A 24,285-nucleotide genomic window follows, 5' to 3' on the forward strand; every position below is an offset into this window, starting at 1 on the left:
TGAATTAAAAACAAATAGCCTTCCTGCTGCCTTCTCCATATTCAGGACACATTATGGAATTTTACCATTGCTATAAATATACATTTCGTATTTGATTTTCCTAATGTTTAAGGGCAAACTGCTGGGTCACTGGAAGAATTGATTCAGTGGCCTCACTGGCAGCAGGGCACCAAAATTAAAAAGAACAGGATGTCATTGGCATCCTTGCCCTGATGCTTGTTCAAACTAGACACTAATCACTTGAAATATTAACATCAAGTATGTTCAGATGCATAAGCAAAAAGGTTTAAGTTGGATTTTTATGAGTTTTCCATACTTTATTAAACATTCAGAACATTGAATAATTGGTGACCTAACTTTGCATGATAAATCAATGAACACAGGCAATTCTGAGCTCAGCCAATTATTAACTGTGACCTTGGGCAAGTTTCTTTGTCTAGCTCAGAGCCTGAAGCCTGTTAAGCACTGTCAATAAACTTTGCTTGTACCAGCAATTCCTGTTCAATCAGAATTTAATCCTGTCTGTTCTTGGTGATCATAGTCAAAATGAGTTCAAACCATGGAAATTAGTGACGTTCTTCAACAGGGGAGTCCTCACTCTCCTTCCCCTGGAGCTAGGGAGCAGTAACAAGGTCCAAATTGATTGAGGCTCCAGTACCCATGAGATCATGGAAAAAAAATTTCAATGGTCCCAGCAATTTGCCCTGAAAAAGCCAAATAAAATATAGAAAGTAGCTTTTGAAATGAAAATCACAACAAAGGGATTGTGACTTAAAAAAAAAAAAAAAAAAAAAAAAAAGTAAGGCAATGTAATACAAATTCTGCTTCTAAAATCTCTTTGGCACCTGTCCCACTGCCCTGGCTCCATGACCCACACCATCTCTCACAGGGGCCCTGCCATCACCTCTCCAACTTTACCTCCTCCGCTCAGTTGTCACACGGGCACTGGTCATGGCTGCCAGGGAAGAAACATGGGTCATAAAACAAGGTGTGGTGGTCCAGTTCCATCTGCATAGAATGGCATGCACATGGCTATGGAGACACTTATGGATATATTGAGAAAACACACCCTATAAACCACGAAAGATTAAGAGTGACTCTCTACCATATGATCTGCTCTTTTTATATTTTTGGACACTACTGAGAATTGGGAAATCATCATTATTAATTTTATAATCACAAAACAATTAAAGCTATTTCTTAAAGGAAGAAAGATTTCAATGGAATTCTATTGCAAACAGGATAAAAGTCCAAACTAGCATTTCAGGTCCTCCACCCATGACCCCCATTGCTTTTTCCAACATTACTTTCTTCTGTATTCCTGGCACACACTCTAAACTGCAAACACAGGAGGCACTGTGCCCTGAATTCAGCCTTCACAGTCGTACTTCCAAGCTTGGTCTCCCTTGTTCTCCCAGCAGCCTCTTGAGGACTTCTCAGGTTCCCCAAACCCGTCCCCTAGAACCAACCCTCTGGTAAGCTCCTGCAGCCTCCATTTCCCAGGACTAGGTAACATAATTAGGTGTCTGTTTTTCTCTCCTCCACTAAGTAGTAAATTCTTCAAAGGCAGGTTATGTCTTCTTCATAGAGTACCTGGCTCACAGCTTCCAGATATTCAATAGATGTTTACTGACATCAACTGTAGAAGGGCAGAGCATGATACAGCTGCAGGCTTTACAGAGGTGGGACTTGAAGTGGGTAATATTTAGAAAGTAATGCGGGCCAATCATGGTATCATTGTATGTTAAAACAGACTCCTTCCAACATCACTTCAATGTTACGATTGCTTAATACTAAGATTGCTTAATACTACAGGGTGTACTCATCCTTAAAGTTCTCTTTTAAATGAGAAAGATATCTTCTTATTTTGCATTTACATTCTTAAGTGAAAAGAAGAGCATGTTTACAATTAGAATGTAGTTTTAACCAGGTGCGTTGGCGAACACCTATAATCCCAGCAACCTGGGAGGCTGAGGCAGGATTACAAGTTCAAGTCTAGTCTGGGTAACTTAGCAAGATCTTCTCTCAAAATTAAATTTTAGAAAAGGGCTTGGGATATAGCTTAGTGGTACAGTGCTTGCCTAGCATGTACAAGCCCTGGGTTTAATCCAACACTGGGAAAAAAAAAAGTTACTTAAAAATTAAAGTGCCAAGGGTGGTGGTGCACACCTGTAATCCCAGCAACCTGGGTGGCTGAGGCAGGAGAATCACAAGTTCAAAGCCAGCCTCAGCAATTTAGCAAGACCCAAAGCAATTAGTGAGACCCTGACTCAAAATAAAAAAAAAATAAAATGAGCTGGGGATGTGGCTCAGTGGTTAAGCACTCCTAGGTTCAATTTCAAGTATGAAAGAGAAAGAAAGAAAGAAAGAAAGAAAGAAAGAAAGAAAGAAAGAAAGAAAGAAAGAAAGAAAGAGTCATTAGAAAACAAAATTGAAAGACAAATGACAAGCTGGGAAAATACCACATGGTAAAGGGTAAATAACTACATATCAACGAGAAAAAATTTAACAAATGGATAAAGGGGGAAAGGTAATTCACAAAAGAACAACAACAAATAGGCAACAAATAAGAAAGGAAATGCTTAACATCACAATAATAAAATGAATGCAAATTAGAGCAACATACAACATTTTTTATTTGTTCTTCGTTATACATGACAGTAGAATGCTCTTTGACACATCACATATAAATGGAGTATAACTCCTCATTCCTGGTTGTACGTGATGTAGAATAACACTGGTCATGTATTCATATATGCACATAGGGTAATAACACTTGGTGGGGAGAGGGGGGTTACCGTGGATTGAACTCAACCACTGAGCCACATCCCTCACCCTGGTATTACAGACAAATTAAAAGATATTACTCAATACCAAGGAGGGAAAGATAGGGAAGGGGGTAGCTTTTCTGGAAAGCAAGTTAGCAATAAGTTGAAACAATTAATTTTCTTTGACCTAGTAATTCTACTGGTAGGATTCTAGCTCAGGAGTTAATCAGAAAGGTGAACAATATTTGTATATAAGAAACCCAATTTGGGCTGGAGATATAGCTCAGTTGGCAGAGTGCTTGCCTCCTCTGCACAAGGCCCTGGGTTCTAATCCCCAACACCACACACACACACACACACACACACACACACACACAGAGGTACCTAGAAAAAAAGCACAATTCACAAGAGTTAAAAACAGAAACAATATAGACAATCGAGAATTATAATAAGTGTAATACTACACTTATTTAATGCTATCATTAAAATCCTGTTTATGGGGTCATGGTTGTGGCTCAGTGATAGAGTGTTTGCCTAGCACATGTGAAGCACTGGGTTTCATCCTCAGCCCCCCACACAAAAATAAACAAATAAAATAAGGGTATTGTGTTCATCTATAACTAAAAGTACTTTTAAAAAAATCATGTTTATGTATCTATATCTACCTAGCTATATAGATAGGTGCTGGGATTGACTCCTGGGCCTTGTTATGCCTGACTCCTCTCTACCACTAAGCTGTACTCCAGCCCCTAAAATCTCATCTATTTGAAGGATATTGTCATTGGGAGAAATGTTTAAAATATAAACTGAGAGGAAAATTTAAATTTTATGCATGTCGAAGACAAAATTGCCTTTGGGGACTGGGATTGGAGGAAGGGGGGGACTCTTCATATTTCATTGTTATCTCTTTTCAGCAAATAATAGTACTGGCTATACTACTACTAATAATTTGAGTGATTACTATGAGTCAAACATCATTCTGAGTGCTTATCTCTCACATAATCTTCACAATAATCTGAGATAAATACTATTCTCATACACCTACTCTACAAGTATGAAAACTGAGGCACAGAGAGGTCAACTGATTTACCCAAGATAGAGCTAGGATTCAAGTGTGGAATTGTGACTCTGGAGTCTTTTCCTCTTCAACTACTACAGTAGGCTACCCTTAGCTATATATTTATCAGAAATTTATTGTACTGTGCTTATGAATTAAGAAACTGATCCAACCTGCCCTGGTGGTTCCTTCCTCTGAGGGAACTCTACTCCATCTACATAACCTCCTTATCTCAAGTTCTTGCTTGTCACTTTCACAATGAGTCCTACCCTACCCACCCAAGTTCAAAATTGCCCCCCCATTTTACCTCCTTCTCTTTTTTTCCATATAATTCAGCTATCTTTCTATATAGTTTTCAGATTCAATGTATTACTTCCATTTCCTACCAATAAATGAACTCCAGTAGGCCAGGGTTTTTATCTTTCTGCTGACATTTATCACAGCCTGAAGAGGTCTTGGTACAAACTAGGTGCTCAATAAATACTGTGGAATAACTGAAATTTTTTGTTTGTTTGTTGGGGATCAATCCCAGGCCTCACATATGTAAAGCATGAACTTTCAAACTTAGCCATATCCCAGGTCTAAATGAAGTTTTCAAAACACACTACAGGACTGGGGTTGTGGCTCAGTGGAAGAGAGCTTGCCTGGCATGTGTGAGGCTCTGGGTTGGATCCTCAGCACCACATATAAATAAATAAATAAATAAAATAAAGGTCCATTTACAACTGAGAAATACACACACACACACACACACACACACACACACACACACACACACACTAAGCAGCTTGCCTAGCATGCTAAAGGCCTTGGGTTAAATACCCAACATCACAAAAATGATTTCAACTTTGTTTTATTTTAAAGTAGAAACATGTATACATATGTACATGGGGGGTGGAATTTCCAAAATGTTAATGGTGATTTCAGATGAATTTTTTCCTTCATGTTTTCCTGTAGGTTTATTCCCAAAATTCTACATGAAAAATGTATTATTTCGTCTTGAAAATACTGCTTTTTAAAGAATCTTTTCTAAACCTCAATACCTACACTGCCACGTACAGAATTGTTTCTGCTGTAAATTCCAAGAAGTCGTTTTCCTGTGTGAAATGCAATAGAAAACTGGGAAGGTGTTGATGGTCTTTCAAAAATATTATTGCTTTTCTTTTGTGGTAGTTAAATTGCTGAACGAAAATTATAGCCATGCCTCACCAATCAACCGCGGCATCCCTGGGGAATACGCCCACCTAGCAACCGGGAGCGGAGCTGAAGCGCGTGCTGTGCCTTTAATTCCGGGTTTGGGGTGGGGGGACTGTGGAGAATTTCCGCTCCCCTATTCCCTCCGCGGCACCAGTGGCAGCTGTCACCTGTAAGTCGAGCACCGCGCACGGGGAATGGAGCCCGGCGCCCATTGGACAGAATATAAAGACCGAAATCCTCCCCTGAGGCTGGGGGCCCTGCGGGGCGCTGGCGGGGGCCCCTCGCCGCGGCCCCCTTTGCCCTTTGCCCGGACACATCCTGGCTCCGCGGCGCGGGTGTGACCGAGGTCCGGCTTCGGGGACGATCTGCAGGTGAGGAAGCCGCGCGGACTTCACTCCCGGAAACCCGGATCCCGCGCGTCCCAGGGAGCGCCGCGGCGTCCACCTGCTCCAGCAGCCGGGAGCCGAGACCCGGGGGAGGCGGCTGCCGCACCTGCCTCTGCGGCGGGGCCGGACCATGGCGCTCGCTGCCGCCGCCGCCGCTGCCGCCGCCGCCGCCGGGGTGAGCCAGGCGGCCGTGCTGGGCTTCCTGCAGGAGCGCGGCGGGAAGGTGCGCAACTCGGAGCTGCTGAGCCGCTTCAAGCCGCTGCTGGATGCCGGCGACCCGCGCGGCCGCGCAGCCCGCAGGGACCGCTTCAAGCAATTCGTCAACGACGTGGCGGTGGTGAAGGAGCTGGACGGCGTCAAGTTCGTGGTGCTGAGGAAGAAGCCTCGGCCCTCGGAGGGACCAGAGTCCATGGTCCCCTGCATCCCTGGGGCACCAGCCCCGCCGTCGAAGGCCACTTCCGTCCCTCAAGGGGAAAACTCTGCCCCGGGAGCTCCGTACTCGGCCTCCGCGCAGCCGGCAGTGGATTCACTAGAGGACCCGACCCCGCCATCAGAGCCACAGGACACCCCCGGGGCTCCGGCCTCTGAACTCATCCAGGCAACTGGGGTGCCACTGTCAGTCTCGGCCCAGCATCCCGAGGGACCGGCGGACCCCCGGGCTCCAGCCTTTAGGCTGACCCTGCCCTCAGAGGGACCCTCCGCAGAGGTGGCCCCGCCCGCTAGCACGCCGTCGGAGGAAGCTTCGCCCAGCGCAGAGCCACCAGACCCGGAATCTGGACCTGGGGCTGCGCAAGGGCCGCCGATACCCACTCTGCGCGCGCCGCCGCAGAAGCCCTGCATGCTGCCGGTACGCTGCGTCCTGGGCCCCGCTGCACTCCGGGTCCGGGCAGAGGAACAAGGCCTGCGCCGGCAGATGTCAGAGGAGCCCAGCCCACGGAGCTCCCCGCTGCTCCTGAGGCGGCTCTCAGTAGAGGAGTCGGGCCTGGGCCTCAACCTGGGCCCGGGTCGTTCCCCGCACCTAAGGCGCCTGTCGCGCGCTGGCCCGCGTCTGCTGAGCCCTGACACCGAGGAGATGCCCGCCGCGCCTCCGCCGTCTGCAGTGCCTCTGGAGCCTGCTGAGCACGAGTGGCTAGTGAGGGCGGCCACTGGTCACTGGACCCACCAGCTGCACGGGCTGCTGCTGCGGGACCGCGGCCTAGCTGCCAAGCGTGACTTTATATCTGGTTTCACGGCCCTACATTGGGCCGCCAAGAGCGGCGACCGTGAGATGGCGCTGCAGCTAGTGGAGGTCGCGCGTCGTGGTGGCGCGCCGATCGACGTGAACGCGCGTTCGCATGGTGGCTACACACCACTGCACCTAGCCGCTCTGCATGGCCACGAGGACGCCGCCGTGCTGCTGGTGGTGCGTCTGGGTGCGCAAGTGCATGTCCGTGACCACAGCGGACGTCGTGCCTACCAGTATCTGCGTCCTGGCTCCTCTTATGCGCTGCGCCGCCTGCTTGGTGACCCAGGCCTGCGAGGAGCGACGGAGCCAGATGCGACCAGTGGTGGAAGTGGTAGCCTTGCGACCCGGCATCCAGTGCAAGTGGCCGCCACCATCCTCAGCTCCACCACCAGCGCGTTTCTGGGTGTCTTAGCCGACGACCTGATGCTCCAGGACCTGGCCCGTGGCTTGAGGAAGTCGAGCTCCTTCAGCAAGTTCTTGGGCGCCTCACCCATGGCTCCGCGTAAAAAGACAAAGATCCGTGGTGGCCTGCCAGCCTTCTCAGAAATCTCTCGTCGACCTGCTCCTGGGCCTTTAGCTGGTTTAGTGCCCAGTCTGCCCCCGGCAACCTGAGGGTTCTTGGGGCTATGACCTGGTTGATCTAGCTGGGTTCGCTTCACAATCTAAGTCTGCCCAAGAGTGGGGCTCAACACTGGAACCCCATCTTGTTTCCAACTTTACTGCAGCCTGTTTTATCCTGGTGGGCCTGCACCTCCAACCTCTGTCTGAAACTTGATCTGTCTCCTGCGACGTGATTGAGATCTCAGTGAGAGGCTCCTGTGAAGAAACCTGCCTTCAGTTCTGAACTCTGGAGGAGACTTGAAATTTAGGTCAAAGGGTAAGGGGCAGCAGCTGGTCTGGCCCCTGAATGCGCTAACCAGATGCCTCTGAGTCTACACACTCCCAAGTCAGAACTAGAGCAGGGGTCTCTTTAAATGTTCAAAGATGTTGGGTTATTTGTCAACTTTAAGATATGTAGTGGTTTTGTAATTAGATGCTTTTATCCTGTTTTTAAATTGAAATGAGGTAAAGCAACTTTCATAATAACGTTTTAAAACTATTTTTCCATTTTTAGGCAAAGTGCTCATTTTCAATCTTTTGCTAAATAGTTTGGAATTCTATTTTTAAAAAAATAGAATGATAAAGATCTAAAGGAAATTAGTCCCAACCAAGAAAACTCTTAAAGATTTATCTACCTCATTTTAGTCAATCAAGATTCTGGAGAGTCTTGAACACAGAATAACCATTGTGACCCACATGAATGTAACTAATTGCAATTGTACTGTGATTGCTAAGTATTAGGAAACAAATGCATCTTGGGAGTAAACATAATTAACAAATATAGAAAAGAGACATTTTGGGAAATACTTTATGATGAAATGTAAATGTATGTTTGGCACTGATGGGTGGAGATTTTGACTTGGCATGAATATTTAGTTTTCTTAAATTGTGAACACTTTGTGAATTGCACTTTAGTGCCACATTTCTGAATCTGTGATTTTTACACCTTGCTGAGCCTTTCAGTGCAATGGTGAATATTCAAAGAAAAAAGTTATAACATCACACTAGAAAAACAACTGATAATTAATAACAATTAAGGAGTAACTCTTTTACATGAAAATTCTGAATAAGCAAAAAGCATGTGGTATCCATTTTACAAAACAATTTGAAAGCAGACAATTTATTCTAAAATAACAGGTAGAATCTTTGCTCAGTGACCTGGAACTAAGTGCTTAACTTCTCTGGACCTTTGTTCCTATCTTTAAATTGAGAAGGCTTGTAGATATTGCCAAGGTTTTCCAGGTTTGGCACAGGATAATTAAAATGGTACTTTTTCTATTTCAAAGATGTGAAATCTATTTGCTCAACTTTATGTCATATCGTGATAATGGTTTGCTTTTGCAAATTATGTTTGCATGTCATTAATTATATCAAATTATTTTTGTGGCACAGAGTAGTGGGGCTTTCCCCCTTCCTCAGTATATATCAGTGAGGCCTTTGAAGTTATTTAAGGCAATCATTCATGGAATGTTTTGATTTAAAAATGAAATAAACAGACTCATTTTATTCCTGTTGGTGTGTGATGTACTTCTCTTAAACATTATTTGGCATTTGCTACTGTATTTTTATTTTTTTTTATCTACTTTTTTGTTTTCCCCCTTATTCTTTGGCTTCTTTCAAGCATCCTATTGCTGAAAGAATTTGAATTTCTTTACAAACTATGAGTCAACGACATATAGATATAATAGCCAAGAACTGTGGATAAAAATAGGCTCTGATCTGACCCTTCCTACCTTCCTTGTGTGGAACTTAGTCTGCATAAATTATCTTAAAATGCAAATTAAATATTCTGCCTCTGCAGAAAACTTGTGGGAGGCAATAATTATAGCAATTTTAGTAGCTGAAGATCTAAAGACAGACTGAAATATTAGAGATTTTCTATGATAATGAAGAGAACTGATTGAGACAGAGTAACAAAGATCACACTTGTCTTGAGAGAAAATCTAAACTAACACATACTACTAATAATAATTAATGTTTATTGCACATTTACATCAGAAAAGGGTTATTTGAATTGCAAGAGGAATCTTTGTGTTTCTAAAGGTTGTCCTCCAAACCTCCAAGCAAAATAAAACATTTGACAAGAGTGAAGAATTGGTAAACCTAAAGCTCAGATGTTGAAAAACCAGTTATTTTCTTTCAGGCCAAGATGTTCTGAAATTATAAAGTAAGTCAGTAGGACATATATATATGTATATATATATGGAAAGATTTCAAGAACCATATATTTAGTAATTTTTTTTAAAGAACCACATATTGCCCATCAATAGGCTCTCCTCTAGAATGATATTCCACAAAATTAATTGTTAAGGCTATTTAAGTGGTAAGAATTGTCATAGAGAGGAGAATGATTCCTTTTAATGAGAGAGAAGTTAATTGTTGATGATGTGCATGAGTCATATCCATAGCAAACTTTCTAGTAAAGTTTTACATTTCCTATAATGGAGATTAAGGTATTCTTGAGCAAGTCTCATTTACCTAATGGAGATCTAGTATAGGTATGATACATGTATAAGCCATGTTTATTAAGCAAGCACCAGGCACAGTTCTAAATATTTAACTAAACCTTATAAGGCATGTACTTAATACCTTGACTTTGAAATGAGGGAACTGAAACCTAGAGAAGTTTTTAGTAATTTCTTCAGGCCTCAGAGTTAGTAATGACAGAGTTGGGGTGGCATCCCTGTGCTCTTTCCCATTACCTTGTCCTGTCTGGAAACAGGGTGGTCTCATCTAAGCCCCTTACTCATTTAGTGACCTTGAGCAATCACCCAATTCTCCAAGCTCCAATCTCCTTCCTCCATGGGACTTATGGACTGTGGGGACAGGAAAACATATGGCATAAGTAGGGCTCTTCTGAATTCTGATGCCAACTGGAGATATCACCAGGGTACTGAGTTGGTTCCATAGTGTACATGCCTACATTTCAAAACCATATAGCACTGGTTTATGGATTTACTCAATATGACCACCATATCAGTATTTGCATACATAAATAATTCACTGAACTAGGAAAAATGTATTCCCACAAAAGGGAAATTATCCTGTTCTGAATGTGAAATAACTAGTTAAAATAGAAGCAACAATTGTCTTTCTTAACCCACATTGCTCGAGCATTCCTATCCAACCTGTAAGACTTAAACTGTTGCCATTCACCCAGGATGGGGGCAGGGTTGAAACCCCTGAACACAGGGTTATAAAGCTTGACCCACCCAGGATCCATATTCTCCCCATTTTTTACCTTTACCTGAAGAAATTCTGTGACTACTGGAAATGACTGTATGAATTTTGTACATAAATTCTCTATGGCTCAGAAGATAGCTTTTGCCTTCAACCCACCCGACTGGTTATAAACTGAACCACCTCTGCCCTAGACCCTAGAGAGCAGGGGTAGCCAGGGGTGAGTGTGCCTATCTGCAGAAGAGAGAAGCGGGAAAGAGAAGCAGACCTCCCCCAAGAAGGAAAAAATTCCTCCTAGTGGGAAATGCGTGTTCATGTAAATATCAAAGACAACAAATAAACACTTTTTCTGACCAGCTAAGAGGCAGCTAGGCCCTGACAGTAACTCTATGAGATCTCGAAGAGGATGTCTTTATAGCAAGTGCCCTTCTCACCTAAACACGCCCCCAAATTCCCCTTTCACCTCTTCTTTTCAAGGTCTTCAACTACATTTGACCTAAATTTTCTCTTAAGCTTCTGATTTACATCTGAATGAACAGCTCGGCAATTTGCTCCAGAGAGGATCCTTGAGGTTTACGCCAGTCGCTCAGGGAGGTACGCTGTGTGCCGAGCAGGATGTTCAAGACAGATTGCCCGCTGGTTTGGAGCACCGCGGAACACTGTTTTCCCATTCTGCTTCCAATTTACAGTCTGAAGGTAAAAAGTACACTGATTAAATCCTTATTAGGAGGAGCAGCGGGGGCGGCAGGAGGAGAGCAGGGGAGACGACGGCGGGGCTGCCGGTTGCCGGGCAACCATCCCAGCAGAAGCCGAAGCTCTTTCAAGGCCCCAGGGCCTCGTCTCAGGCAGCCAGGGGTGGGAGGCGACAAGGAGTCACGGATGCGGGCGGCTAATGGAGGGGGGCGGCAGAAACCCCAATAGCAATCGTGTAACACTCTTTTCCACCCTGGGAATCTGCCTTTTGTGATACGGATGCTCAAGATCTACACCCCCGGCTTCCCTCCCCTGTCCTTCTCATTGGCCAACCACTTCCAGCAAAGGCCTTGCGGCAAAGGAAAGCGAGCCAGCCTTTCCCTGCCTGGCTAGCCGGAATTTCCTTCTAACAGAAGCAAAAGATTTAGCTCCAGTTTTCAGGCCCAGTAGGGTCACTGCTCTGCCGGGCATGGCAAAGTCCATGTGGCTACCCAGAGTGTGCTAGCTGGAGAGGCTGTGGGTGGTAACCGTGTGGGTAGCTTTCACCTTAAAGAGAACAGTGCCCTCTGCTGGCAGTATCCTAGAGGGTCAATTCACGGGGCTTCAGGTCCCCCAAAAGTCTTAAGGTTTGTGTTGACAATACAGAACATCTTTGATGAACTCATTCTTGCTCTCTGAAGGAATAACGACATGGAAAGCAGAAAAATGGGCAGGAAGGACAAGCAAGACAGAAGGACTGGAGCAGAAAGAATGATCCTACTGTGGGGCTTCTCTTGACCTAGAAAGGTTGAGCACAGAAGTTTCATATTGCCCCATGGAAAAAGCAGCACAGAACCAAAGTTCAGTTTAATCAAAAGATGACAGACACCCCTACCTCCATACCCATGTGCTCAATGCCTAACCCAGACTGGAAGTGCTATATCTGAAACATGCAATTCCCATTGACTTAATAGACAATGGTTAAATGTGTCTCTAAGAACACCATAGTGGGAGAGCACAAGGGAGGACTATACAGGACAAAAGGAAGAAATTAGTAGCTTCCATCCATAATGCACTTCTGAGCGAACTTGCTCCTCTGAGGACCTTGGAACTGAGACCCTGCCCACAGTGTTCAAAGGAGAGAAGCAAAGCATAATGTTAGAACCCGCAATGGCCTCAGCAGGAGCCCCATATGTTTTTTATAAGGAGGCACAATGTGAGCATTGTTCTGTGCTCAATAGCACAACTGTTATAACTAATGCTTTTGGTATGAATACAACCATTTAAAATTCCCAACCAGTTGCACTTAGTGACAATACACATCAGAAAACAAGCCCAGAAGCAGAGATTTCTCACTTTAGGGTCAGTTGGCTTTAAATATACATACACATGCCTTTTAATGTGACCAACTTCCAAAAATATCCTTAACCTTTGTAGAACAATATCCTTGTCTCTGGTATTTGCAGCTACAACACTGGAACATTTTAACATGTGCAAACCTAACTGCTTCTATGTACATAGAGCTGATGCACAACTGGTGGGGCCTTTGTTCTATGTCTCATACCACCTCAGCCCACCCACAGATGAGTTTGTTTGGTGTACAACTGCAGCTGCCTCTCCAGGCCCTCTGTTCCCACATGGAGGGTCTCCAAGTCCCACTCCTCCTCCTCAGCTTCTACCCTCAACTACCCTCACTGCCCTCCTTAGGCCTGGCTGACTCAGTGGGAGTCTCTGGATAAAGAACTGGGTAAGCTCAGTTTTGTTAATTTATTGAGGTGGAGTCTCACTATGTTGTCTAAGCTGGTCTCGAATTTGTGGTCTCAAGCAAATCTTCTCATCTCAACCTCCCAAGAGCTGGTTCTGTAGATGTGGACCATGGTCCCCAGCTTTAAGTTTTGAGCTGGAAGAGGAAAGTTGTTTCAGAGTCTTGGAATGAAAATTCCTAAATATCCAAGTGTACTGGGCATTTATCAAGGTTTTTAGGCAGCAAAGATCTGTACCCATGTTCAATTTGGGGAAATTCCCTATCCCTTGAGTATTAAAGGGAGGTAGTACTCCAACTTCTATAGTGAAGTCGGGAGGGTGTGGTTAAAACCAGCTAAGGAGACCTGGACTCAGCTGATCAGACCTAGGCTTTTGTGATAGTGATGCAGTCAACAGAATAACTAGGGATTACTGTAATGGCAGTGGTATTTATTTAGAGCCCAGTGTCCACCTGGTTCCTTCTACTTTCTTTCTTTTTTTAATTTTTATAGATTGCATTGTGATTCACTGTACACAAATGGGGTACATCATTTCATTTTTATGGTTGTGCACGATATAGATTCACACCATTCGTGTAATCATACATGTACATAGGGTAATGTTGTCTGTCTCATTCCACCATTTTTCATACCCCCCTCCCTCTCATTTCCCTCTACGTAATCTAAAGGTCCTCCATTCTTCTTTCACCCCCCACTTCCCCACGCCTATTATATATCATCATCCACTTATCAGGGAAAACATTTGGCCTTTGTTTTTGGGGGGTTGGCTTATTTCACTTAGTATGATATTCTCCAGTTCCATCCATTTATCTGCAAATGCTGTATTATTCTTCTTTATGGCTGAATAATATTCCATTGTGTTTATATACCATAGTTTCTTTATCCATTATCTTTTGAAAGGCATTTAGGTTGGTTCCACAATCTAGTTACAGTGAATTGAGCTGCTATAAACATTGATGTGGCTGTGTTACTGTAGTATGCTAATTTTCAGTCCTTTGGGTATTAACCGAGGAGGACCTTCTACTTTCAATCCTGGTTCTCCAGTCTTCCTGATATTACCAGACCTGATATTCTGCCAAGTCCCTCTTCTGCTCTGGTCAGCAAAGACTGGGGCCTATAGGTATTAGGATTAAATCCAAGGCCTTGAGCATTGTAAGCAAGCACTCTACCACTGAGCTACCTCCTCAGCTTTTTAAAAATTTTTATTTTGAGACAGAAATTGCCCTGACTGACTTTTAGCTGTGATCTTCCTTCCTCATCCTCCTAAGTAGCTGGGATTACAGGGGTGGGCCAACTCTACTCTCTGTTAGATGCATTTGTAAACAAGACCCCTTCCCTTCCCTCTTTTCTCTATTTGTGTGCAGGATGGACACACACACACACACACACACACACACACACACGCACACACACTCTATTAGAAACTTTTATTGAAAAAATAAAAGGTCATTTTGTATCTTAAATTGAAGTGCTCCTCAGACTTGTCTCCTCTTTCTCCAACCAACCCTAACTGAGCCCCTTTCATTGCAAAAATGGGGAATATTGCTGTTTTTAAGATCCTTAATTGCCAAATAACCCATGAGACTTGGGTAAGGTAGCATGAGAACCCTGGGAAGGAGTAGCCTGGGAAAGCAACCAGTCTGGGTCCCCTCTGGCTTCCTCAAGGGAAAGCACCCAATAATCCAGCATGGCCCCAGCTGTGTGGGTGAGGCAGGGGCAGTGCCCCATCCTGCCACCTGTAACTAGACAGAGGGAGGAAGGAAGGATGGTTTATCCCGAGGACAGGTCCCTGGGGTCCAGGACGGCCTGGGAGAAAGGGGACGATGGCTGAAGTCACTCCCAAGGGTGTCTAGTTGGTTCTGAAGGAGCCGGACACGTTCATCCAGGTTGCGCTGCTGGGCCAGAATTGTGGCCTTGCCTGCCAGCAGCTCACTGTAAGAACGCAACTCCTCCGCAGACAGTGCCCTCGCCAGCGCCTCACGCAGGGCGCGCTCACGCCGTGCCACGTGCTCCTTCAGCTCCTTGGCATCTTCTTGCTGCCGTTGTAGAAGCCCAAGTCGCTGCAGCAGAGAGGCCTAGAGCAGCAGGGAGAGGATGCTGTGAGCGCAGGGAGGCGCCACAGCTCCTGGGATGGTTTCAGTCAGACTCAGAAACCCCTCCCCGCCCAGTTCTCTCCCAGTCTGAACCCCCTTTACCTGCTCGTCGGGGTCACCATCTGAGTCCACCCGGGCTAAGGCACAGTGCACACGGGCCAGGCGACTGCCCAGCAGCAGCAGGAGGCTAAGGACGCGCTCTAGGTCGGCCATGAACCGGCTGAACCGCTCCAGTTCCCGGGGCGCACAGACCCGGCCCACTACGGATTCCAGAGCCACCCTGCGTCTGGTCCACTCTTCGGCCGCACCTTGTAGCCTCTCCTCCTGGACGTGAAGGTCCTGCAGCATCTTTTGGAGAAGGCCAACTAGCTCCACCTACAGGGAAGACCTGGGTACTCAAGGCCAGGGCTTGGCCTCTGACTTCTCAGCTCAAACGCTGGTTTCTTGGCCCCCCTACCCCAGCGTTCACCAGCACCTCCACACTCACTTTCTTGGCCTGGATGCTGTTGTTTGATGCAGGGAGTCCCTGGGCACTAGGACGGTCAGGCACAGGATGGGAGGGAGAGTTTTCAGGTCTTATCTCTTTCTGAGAAGTTGGCAGGAGCTGGGTAAAGCTAAATTGATAGGACATGGGGACAAAGTCAGAACTCCCTGGGCTGTCCTGCCCCAGAATGTAGAGGCTTAGAATCCTGAGTCCCTGGTGCCTCTCACTCACCCTGGCTCAGAAGCACCAGCAGTCTCCTCCCCATCTTCCCCACAGGCTGGCCTCATTGTAGCCCAGACTTCTGCTAAAGGAATCAGCCCATCCAGCAGGCCCAGGGGTGGCTCTGGGCTTGGCTGGGAGGCAAGAGTGTCACTTAGAGAGGGATCTAGTCTGGCCAGCTCCTGAACCAGCTCCTCGAGACGTTGACCTGGCCATGTTGGCCTGGAACCACGCTGGCCAGTACCCCAGGCCAGGGAAGTGTGGTGAGGGGACCCTGGGTTACCATTGCCTGAAGGTCCCAGGACATCAACTGCAGGGTGGTCAACAGTAAGCAGTCCACTGGGGTCAATGATTGAGATGTCACCATTTGCAGTCCCAGGGGGGGTACAGCTTGTGGGCCTACAGATACCCACAGAACCATTCATCTCCTGCCAGCAGTCATCTGCCCCTGGAGTCCCTGGACACTTGTGCAGGGAACACTCTGGGGGGACTGAAGTCTGGCCAACCCTTTGGCCCGAGCCAGTTCCACACTGCTGGTCAGAGGCACAGACACTGGAAACATAAGAGACACTGAATCAGAAAAAGCTTTGGCCTCAGACAAATGACCTTCAAGGGCTGCCTTCCTCCATCCCCACCCCCACCCCCACCACCTGGTCTTCCAGGATCCAGGTAGGAGAGGGTTCCCTGCCCCTCTGGCATTTTCTAGAGATGTATGTGTGAGGGGAATGTCTCACTCTGCTTGGAAGCAAAAGGGCATTTACCTGGTTAGAAATCCCTGGGGGACATGGGAGTCTGGAGGTGATCTCATTCCAACATGCAGGGTTTCTTCAAGGAACACTTCATCATTAGGAAGGGAGGGAAGCCAAGCAGATGCAGACTCCATATAGATCTCTGAGACCCTCTGCTCACACTTGGCAGGGCTGCTCTGGGGGTCCTCTGCAGTATGCATCAGTGCAGCTTCCTTCTGAGTCAAGAATTGGGAGGCAGGGATCCCACACTGACCACAGTGACCAGGAAGGAAATTCTTCGTGCTGCATCAGGGAGATAATAAGGTGTGCAGTTTTCAAAAGACATAAGGCTCAAAATGATGGCTGGTTGGAGGGTCTGGCAGGCTCCCTTCCTAAGCAAGAGCTGTAAAAGCAGCCTCCCCCAAATTCATTCCCAGAGTGACCCATGTGTCTCACCTGGAAAGTTTGGTCTGAAACATCGATCTGGGATTTTCTGCTGCTTGGGAAACAGCCTGGAAATGTGAGCAGTCTACTGAAATGTGGCCGTCTCCCACATGCTACCCTCCCCCACAAGCCTGCGTCCTCTTTCCCCCATACCTGGACTGTGGCTATGGTCCCTCCCGGACTTCTCCAGGAGCCCAAGACGTCTCCGGAAGCGCTCTGACTTCGACTGGCAGACCTACAGGCATCGCCGAGCTTCATGGACCCGGAGTCCAGCTCCCCTGCGTTTGGGCGTTGGGCCTCCTGCAACCCTTTGACCCCAGCCCGCGCCCCACGCTGCAACTCCCGGGGCTCAGGACTCAAGCATTTCCCCGCCGGCCCACCACCCCGACCCACGCGATCCAACTTTCCTGGCTCTGAGAAGCACCATTTCCGCTGCTGATTGGCGAGGCGCCCCGGACCAGGGGTTCCTGGCGCGGGAGCCCGGGAGCGCGCGGACCCCACCTCCCCGCCGGGGTGGCTAAGCGAGGCGGAGCGCGGGTGCGCAGTGGGGGGCCGCGCGAGGACAGCTGGCCGCAGGCGGGTGGGCAGGCTCATGCGGAGCTCCTTGCGCTGGAAGGATGTCTCCCGGAGCACACGCCGCTGCGCGCCCTGCAATCGCTGGCGGTACGCGGCCCGGGAGGCTGGCGGGCTGGGTGGCTCGGCTGCCCGCTCCCCGGCCTCAGCCTCCGCCGCCAGCGCGTATAGCAGCGGGGTGGCCTGTCTGCTGAGTGGCCCCAAGGTTCCCTGGACCTCTGGGGGCCATGGGCCACAGCACGCAGCAACAGCTGGCCGGGGCCGCTGCGCTGTGGGAGAATCGGCGTCTGGCGGGGCGGGGGACGGGCCGCCCCAGACCACGCGCACGTATTCCCAGTCTAGGTAAGGCGTGCTAGGTGACGGTGTGCGTGCCTCAGGGCCACCCGAGGCAGCTGAGAAAGAACTATAGGCAGAGTCGGCGCGAGTGGACAGTCGCCGTAAGTCTAGGCTTCGTGTGGATGAGGCTGGGGAGGCGCGGTCGTCCCCAGAACCCAGGGCCTCCATGGCTGTGCAGAAGGAGCGAACTGGTTCCGTGAGTCCTGGAAAAACAGGTGAGGTGGTGAGTGAGGAGTGAGGAGTTTCAGGTAAGGGCTAGGACAGACTAGCTGGCCCCTTCACCAGAGAGGCTTACATGTCCCTTTCCTGGTCACACGGTTCATAGGCTGACACTATCTTGGCAGAGTAACCTTGGGGTCAGGATGGCATGGGCAGTAAGACCAGTCCCAGGGAGCAGCTCTGGAGGTTGAGGGCCTATGCTCAGGGGAAGCAATTGGCCATTAGCCCATCCCTGCTGGGACGCCTAGCGGAGGCCTCTACTCTGAAACCTCCTGCAGCGCTGAGAACATACCCATGCACCAACCCCAACCCTGTCCCACCCAGGCTGCTTCCTGGCCACTCTGTTAGCTTCTCCACATGATCTTTGCCTCATAAACAATGTCGAGAATGTTCTCAGATCACAGAGGAGCCAAGAAAAGGAGGGGGAATATAGAGGGCAGGGACAACTTCACAGCCTTTCTCCCTCCCTCTGTGCCCATTATATTCTTATAATTTATATGCTTCATATAAATGTTTATCTCGATCCTCACTACTGTCTGCATTTTATAGATGAGGACCCTGAGATTATGAGGGGGAAATTATTTGTTCAGGGGCACACAGCTGGTAAGTGGCAGAGCCCTGGCTGGAATCTGGGCATGCCTCCAAGCTCACTGCAGCCAGAATCAATTTCCTAGAGGCAAACCCTGCTGGAAACCAGTTTACCATGCCCTTTCCCCAACAAAGCTCAAACTTCATGTGGGAAATGTCGCCTCCCCACAAACTATTGGCAGATTCCAGAATATGCTCTCTATTTCTGAGATTCTGCCTTTTGTATGAGAATGACCAGCTGACTCCCACCCCTTGCCCTGATTTTCTTGCTTCCCCTAATGGACTAAGCTTAGAGGTCTCCTTGTATTTGGGGATCCCCACGTCTTGAGTGTCCTCCATCCCAGCATTCACCACCCTGCACTATAATTGTTTGCTTGCCATTCCCTCCCCCATTCCCACCACTGAGCTTCCTGAGGACAGGCCCTGCCCTTATTCACCACTCAGTGCCTGACACAGTGCTTGGCACGCAGTCAATGTTAAACAAATATTTGTCGAATGGCAGGGGAAGGAACATATTGCAGGGAGGAGATGTAGAGGTGGCATTGGTTGAGAAGGAAGAGGGCTTCTTGCTTCTGCCATGCTTCTCCCCTCCCTAGCAATCTTTTCTGAAGAAGGAACAGAATAGTTGAACCACTTGCCACCATAGACACTGGCCGACCAGGTTACTCATCTATTATTAGGAACAAGGTGGGCAGGCACAGCAGGAGTGGCTGGAAAGAAATACCTTCCCAGTGCTGGGAGAGGGAGCAAGGGGAAGAGGCAGATGTGTGTGCCTGGGTCAGGGTCACCGCAGTTTTTTGTTTGTTTATTTGTTGCTTGGTACAGGGGATTGAACTTGGGGGCACTTAACCACTGAGCCACATCCCCAGTACTTTTATTTTATATATTTTATTTTGAGACAGGGTTCCACTAAGTTACTGAGGGCCTTGCTAAGTTGCTGAGGCTGACTTTGAACTTTCGATCCTCCTGCCTCCACCTCCCCAGTTGCTGGGATAACAGGTCTGCACCCCTGCACCCAGCTGACAGCAGCTTTGAGGCTTGGGAACCTGGGTCTCCCAATAACCTAGGAGGGGAGCTTATCTTTCCCAAGCTGCTTGGTGGAGAGTGCAGAGAGATTATGGTGACCCACAGTTGGAGATCAAAAAAGTAGGCTCATATGAGTCTCCCAGACACTATTTGTAATTCAGAGTCACCTTCCACCCACCACCTTGAGACCCAGGATACTACAGATTGCTGGTGAGGCTAGGTCAGGGAGTTAGTGATGGGAGGATACAGTACTCCTAAAAGGGAGAAGCAATGCCTGCAACATTTCCAGTGAGGGCTTTCAGCAGACCTGGAGCCACAACATCTGATGTCACCCACCTGGGGGCATTACTGTGACCACTAAGCCCAACCCTGCAGATTGATCTCATACTTAGGCTAGGGGTCATGTTTTGCAAAATGTTTCTACTCCTTAAACAAGAATCTACTCTGAGTAGCAGCTCCTAAGAAAACAATCACCTCCTCTAGGAAGTCTACCCTTGCTACTCAAACAGCAGCTCTCTCTCTTCCTAATCCTTCTAAGCCCAGTTCATGGGCTGACTCATGCCACCCATTCCTGCCTATGTTGGCTGCAAACAGGCAGGGATGACCAGATACAAAGATACTTTCTCAAAAGAGGTCATGAAAATCGTTAGGTGTGGTGGTGCATATAATCTCAGCTGCTCAGGAGGCTGAGGCAAGAGGATTACAACTTAATGAGACTCAAAACAAAAAATAAAATTAAAATTTAGAAAGGGCTAGGGGTGCAACTCTGGAGGCTGAGACAAGAGTATCAAAAATTTGAGGCCAACCTCAGCAAATTAGTGAGACCCTGCCTCGAAATAAAAAATAAAAAAGAGGGACTGGGGATGTAGCTCAGTGGTAAAGTACCCCTGGGCTAAATCCCCAGTACTTACCCACCCCCCAAAAAAAGAACTGGGGGTATAGTTCAGTGATCCTGGGTTCAATCCCCAATATGGAAAAAGAGGCCATGAAAATCTATCTGTTTTGGAGTTACTGTGTTAACAAAGGATTCTGAATTTATCAGATAAAAAGAACTTGAATGGACAATAAAACATGTGTATACTTGTCTGTTTCCTTATCAACCCTAACTTGTCTTGAGGATGTTTTTACATTGATGTCCCCAGTAGGTTAAAGTCCACACAGGATGGATGGTCATATTAGGCTTTTTGCAGAACCAGCTATATCACCATGGCCCCCAGCTGCTTTGGTGCATGTTTGGGACCCTCAGTACAGGACCAGGGAGCTTTCACATTCATCTGGTTGCATACAGGGAGCCTCTTGTAGTCCAGCCAGCCCCTGTGGCTGGACAGAGAAGCCATATACTAGAGGTCCCAGCCTCAGCACTAGTGTCAGGTGAGGTGAGCAGCAGAGCCTTGTGCCTATTGATGAACTGAAACCCAGAGGCTTCATTTTACCAAGACTCACTAGAGCAAGGGGACATCATGAAATCCGTGCTAGGAAACCACCAGATAAGGGCCCTGGGAGAAGGGAAACATTCCACAAGAACATTCCATTCATCCAAATGAAGGAGCAAGAGAGGAAGAGAAGACAAATATGAGTTCAGGGTTCAGAGCTAGAGGTCTGGGGGAATGGAGGTGCCAATCTGGAAGGAGGAAGTTGGGATTGAAGACTGGACAAGGGGTCCAGTGCTCATTCATTCTGGGGCCTATCGGCCTTTCCATGTCTGTGACAAGTCTGGCAACAGTTGGAATGTGGGTCTGGAGCTCTGCAAAGAGGGTGGGCCAGAAAACCCAGGATTTTAGAGGATGTTGGAGAAATCTACGAAGACAGTTTCCTATGGATAAAATCACACCAAAGCAATGGGAGCAAATACAGGTAAAGTGACCAGAAAGGTGCAGGAGAACGAACAACCTCAAATGCAACAAATTTCAGGATTAAATCGTCCCTTTCTCAAAGGCCACATCCCATCTGATCTATCTGTGATGTGTTGTGCAAACCACCCCTCGGGTTTGGTACTCCCTGGGTACGGGAGGCTCACCATGGGGACGCTGAATGCACAGCCATCTCCCTGCCTGACTGAGTTCCTGGGTTCTGGACTGTGTCTTGAATTCCAGCATCCCAGGTTAGGTCCGACTGTCTGGGCCTTCTGGCAAGTTCCGCGGCTCTCCGAGTCCCCAGCATCCCCCTCATTCTTTCAGCCTCACCATTCAGACAGAACACCCCATGCAGTATCTGTGCTGCCGGTTTTGAGACTCATTGGTCTCTACAGCCCAATCTTAGAGTCTCCAGAAACTCTAGCTCCCCACCGTGTGCAGGAAATGCAGGATGCTGGTGGCACCTGGGGAGGGGCCGCTGCGGGCGTGGATCGACCACGTTAACTGGTGCTTCAAGGTCTGGGAGTAAAGGCCCCAGATAGGGTAGAGAGACTCAGGCTCTGGCGACCGCAGGGGGCGGCAGAGTCACGCCGAGCGGCTGGAGAGCGGATGGCCGTTGACCCGAACATTTCTTGGCCTTTCCTGTGGGGTTCACAGCCTGTGGGGCTCAGATCGCGGACAGGGGGGACCCGTTTCACCAGCTGCTCCGCGACTGAAGAGCAGTAACGGGGGTCTCGGGGTAAGACTCCACGGTGTGCTTTAGTCACACGCAGAGCCCCCAACAGCAACTCCAGCCGGGTGGGTCTGTCCCTTCCCCAGATCCCGGCAAAAGGTAAAGGCGCGCGGGGGCCTGACCACTCGCGTAACCAGACTGGACGCCGAGCGGGACCCCTTCTGACTGAACTACGCACCGGCTGCTCCCGACCCCGCAGCCACCGTCGCTGCCGGCCCCCACCCCTCTTAAACTCCGGGGCCTCCTCGTAGGAAGGAGACCCATGGACCCCGCCACCCGCCTCTATTCCCCTTCCCCGCGGCTTACCTGAAGCTCCAGCCCGAGACGCGCTCCTGGGCGCCCGCAGCCGCGCGATGACATCAGAGCCAGGTTCCAGCTCCCCGACCCCACCTCCAGACTCTAGCCGCCGCCACAGGGGAGGCGCCACCTCCGGCCAAGAGGGGCGGGAGCGGAGCCACGGCGCTGCCCCCGAGCCACCGCCCCTTCCTAGTGTCTGCTAACCCGCCTAGTCCAGGGCCGAGGGAGTGGACAATTTGTTCCCCCGCTGTGCACAGACCTCTTGCCCCAGGCCAGAGAAATGTGAGCGTAATGTGCAGGAAGACCACAGCGACTGCCACCCACTTTTAGCGCAGCTGACCGGACAAATCATCAACCCCATAGTCCCCACCTTGGGGAGGTCAAGACCCGACCAGAGGACCGCCCTCCAGCCTTTTCTCTCAAACTCGAGGAGAAAACGCGCCCAGGACTCGTGGCTCCAGCCTGTTTCTCTGAGTATGGTTTGGAAGGCAACAGTACCTTGACCAACTCTCCAGACCCGGCATTTCCAAAACCCTTCAAGCTCATTGAGGCCCACCGTGGCCTTTTGTCTACCATTCTTGTCCCTTTTGCATTTCATCCACTATCCAGAGGAGTCTAGTCCCTCCTGCCACTTGAAGGTGGTAGGAAGCCTGAAGACTGTTCACCCTAGCTTCCCTAAGTGGGTCTTTTGTGTGCATACCTTCTAAGACTCTCAAGACCTTGACCTTTGGGTGTCCTCCATTCTCCAAAGCATGTTCTGCCTTTATCTGACACTATGCTTTCCCTGCTATGACCTCTGCCTCCCCTGCCCCAGCTTGCCAAAACTGTCCTATGAATATCCACTCTGCCAAGAAATGCTCCTTTCCTGTAGAGTGCCCTTTGCTGAAACCCTTTAGCTCCCAGATCTCTCTGCTGCTCTCACTCTCCCAAAAGATGAGCATGCCTGGGGCAGGGACCGTGCCCTCCCATCATGGCAACCCTGGCAGATAAAGGTTTGTTTGTGGTGATAATTAGGACTCAGGCCAAGAGTGAAGGCTGCCATTTCCTGGGGCACTGAGATCCTGAAGAACTCTGACTTTCTGGGTCTTCAGGTGGGTGCAGGTAGCAGGCACCTGAACCTGACTTCTTAGAGTGATGGTCTACCAGCCCTGCTCCTTCAAACACCCATCTGGACTTGGGGGTCAACTTCCACTAAAGCTGGAACTTGGCTCTAAGACAGAGACTCTGAACCTTTTGATTTTGAGAACTGGCCCTTTTGAAACTCTTGCTTCTTTGGGGCTAGTTTGTTCACTTTTAAATTTGCACAGAATTCACTGCACTTTTCCAAAGATAGAACTTTACAGGAAGGCTCTGCAAGAATGAAGTGCAGGGAGAATTGAACTCACCATCTCTTTGGGGACTCTGAACAGCCAAAGCCTCTGAGTCTGGATGAGGACTGGCTGTCCTGGGGATGGAACCTTTGAGATCAACAGTTCCTGGGAAGGAATGCTGGACTGTCACATTCCTAGTGAGTACACATATATCACCTTTTCCCTACAGAGACCAGGTGAAATCCCAGCATCTGTTTGTTTTGATCCTAATAACTCAACGTTTTCCCCCATGGCTCGTTCCAGGCCTGGGACCATGTGTTAGCTTTTTGTCATACCTGACACAAACAACATAAAAGAGGAAAAGTTTATTTTGGCTCATAGTTCCACAGGTTCAGTTCGTGGTCGTTTGGTTCCATTGCTTTGGACCTAAGATGAGGCAGAACAACATGACTGAAGGCCCTGGCAATGGGAAAACATACAGGGAGGAAGGGGCTGGGAAGAAGAAGAACACTTCCAGCACACATCCCCAGTGAC

At 48.4% G+C, this 24,285-nt stretch overlaps 2 protein-coding genes across 3 annotated transcripts; one reads left to right on the top strand and one right to left on the bottom strand.

The window, feature by feature from the left end:
• Positions 1 to 5,402: 5,402 nt before the first annotated feature.
• SOWAHA (sosondowah ankyrin repeat domain family member A) lies at positions 5,403 to 8,726 on the top strand. The gene has a single exon (XM_079144168.1). The coding sequence runs from the start codon at positions 5,539 to 5,541 to the stop codon at positions 7,243 to 7,245; it is 1,707 nt and encodes a 568-aa protein (XP_079000294.1). The 5' UTR covers positions 5,403 to 5,538; the 3' UTR covers positions 7,246 to 8,726.
• A 5,299-nt stretch (positions 8,727 to 14,025) lies between these two features.
• SHROOM1 (shroom family member 1) lies at positions 14,026 to 23,707 on the bottom strand. 2 transcript variants are annotated; one of them, XM_079144123.1, is made up of 8 exons: positions 22,451 to 23,698; positions 16,970 to 17,928; positions 16,829 to 16,884; positions 16,406 to 16,675; positions 15,657 to 16,196; positions 15,429 to 15,555; positions 15,044 to 15,316; positions 14,026 to 14,923 (listed from the first exon to the last, which is right to left on the bottom strand). In XM_079144123.1, exons 2-8 carry the CDS (start codon positions 17,891 to 17,893, stop codon positions 14,591 to 14,593), a joined length of 2,523 nt encoding a protein of 840 aa, XP_079000249.1. In that variant the 5' UTR covers positions 17,894 to 17,928; positions 22,451 to 23,698; the 3' UTR covers positions 14,026 to 14,590. The 2 variants fall into 2 exon arrangements, with proteins under 2 accessions (XP_079000249.1, XP_079000250.1); XM_079144124.1 differs by lacking the exon at positions 15,657 to 16,196 and having other exon boundaries at positions 22,451 to 23,707.
• Positions 23,708 to 24,285: the final 578 nt, after the last annotated feature.

The sequence above is a fragment of the Sciurus vulgaris genome (assembly GCF_902686455.1).
Source record: "Sciurus vulgaris genome assembly, chromosome: 6".
NCBI lineage: Eukaryota > Metazoa > Chordata > Mammalia > Rodentia > Sciuridae > Sciurus > Sciurus vulgaris.

Coding starts and splice junctions, on each gene's coding strand:
- SHROOM1 (XM_079144123.1), bottom strand. CDS start 17,893: ATGGAGGCCCTGGGTTCTGGGGACGACCGCGCCTCCCCAGCCTCATCC. Junction 16,676..16,828: donor TTTCAGACCAAACTTTCCAG/GTGAGACACATG, acceptor TCCCTGATGCAG/CACGAAGAATTTCCTTCCTG. Junction 15,317..15,428: donor ACAGCATCCAGGCCAAGAAA/GTGAGTGTGGAG, acceptor TCTTCCCTGTAG/GTGGAGCTAGTTGGCCTTCT.
- SOWAHA (XM_079144168.1), top strand. CDS start 5,539: ATGGCGCTCGCTGCCGCCGCCGCCGCTGCCGCCGCCGCCGCCGGGGTG.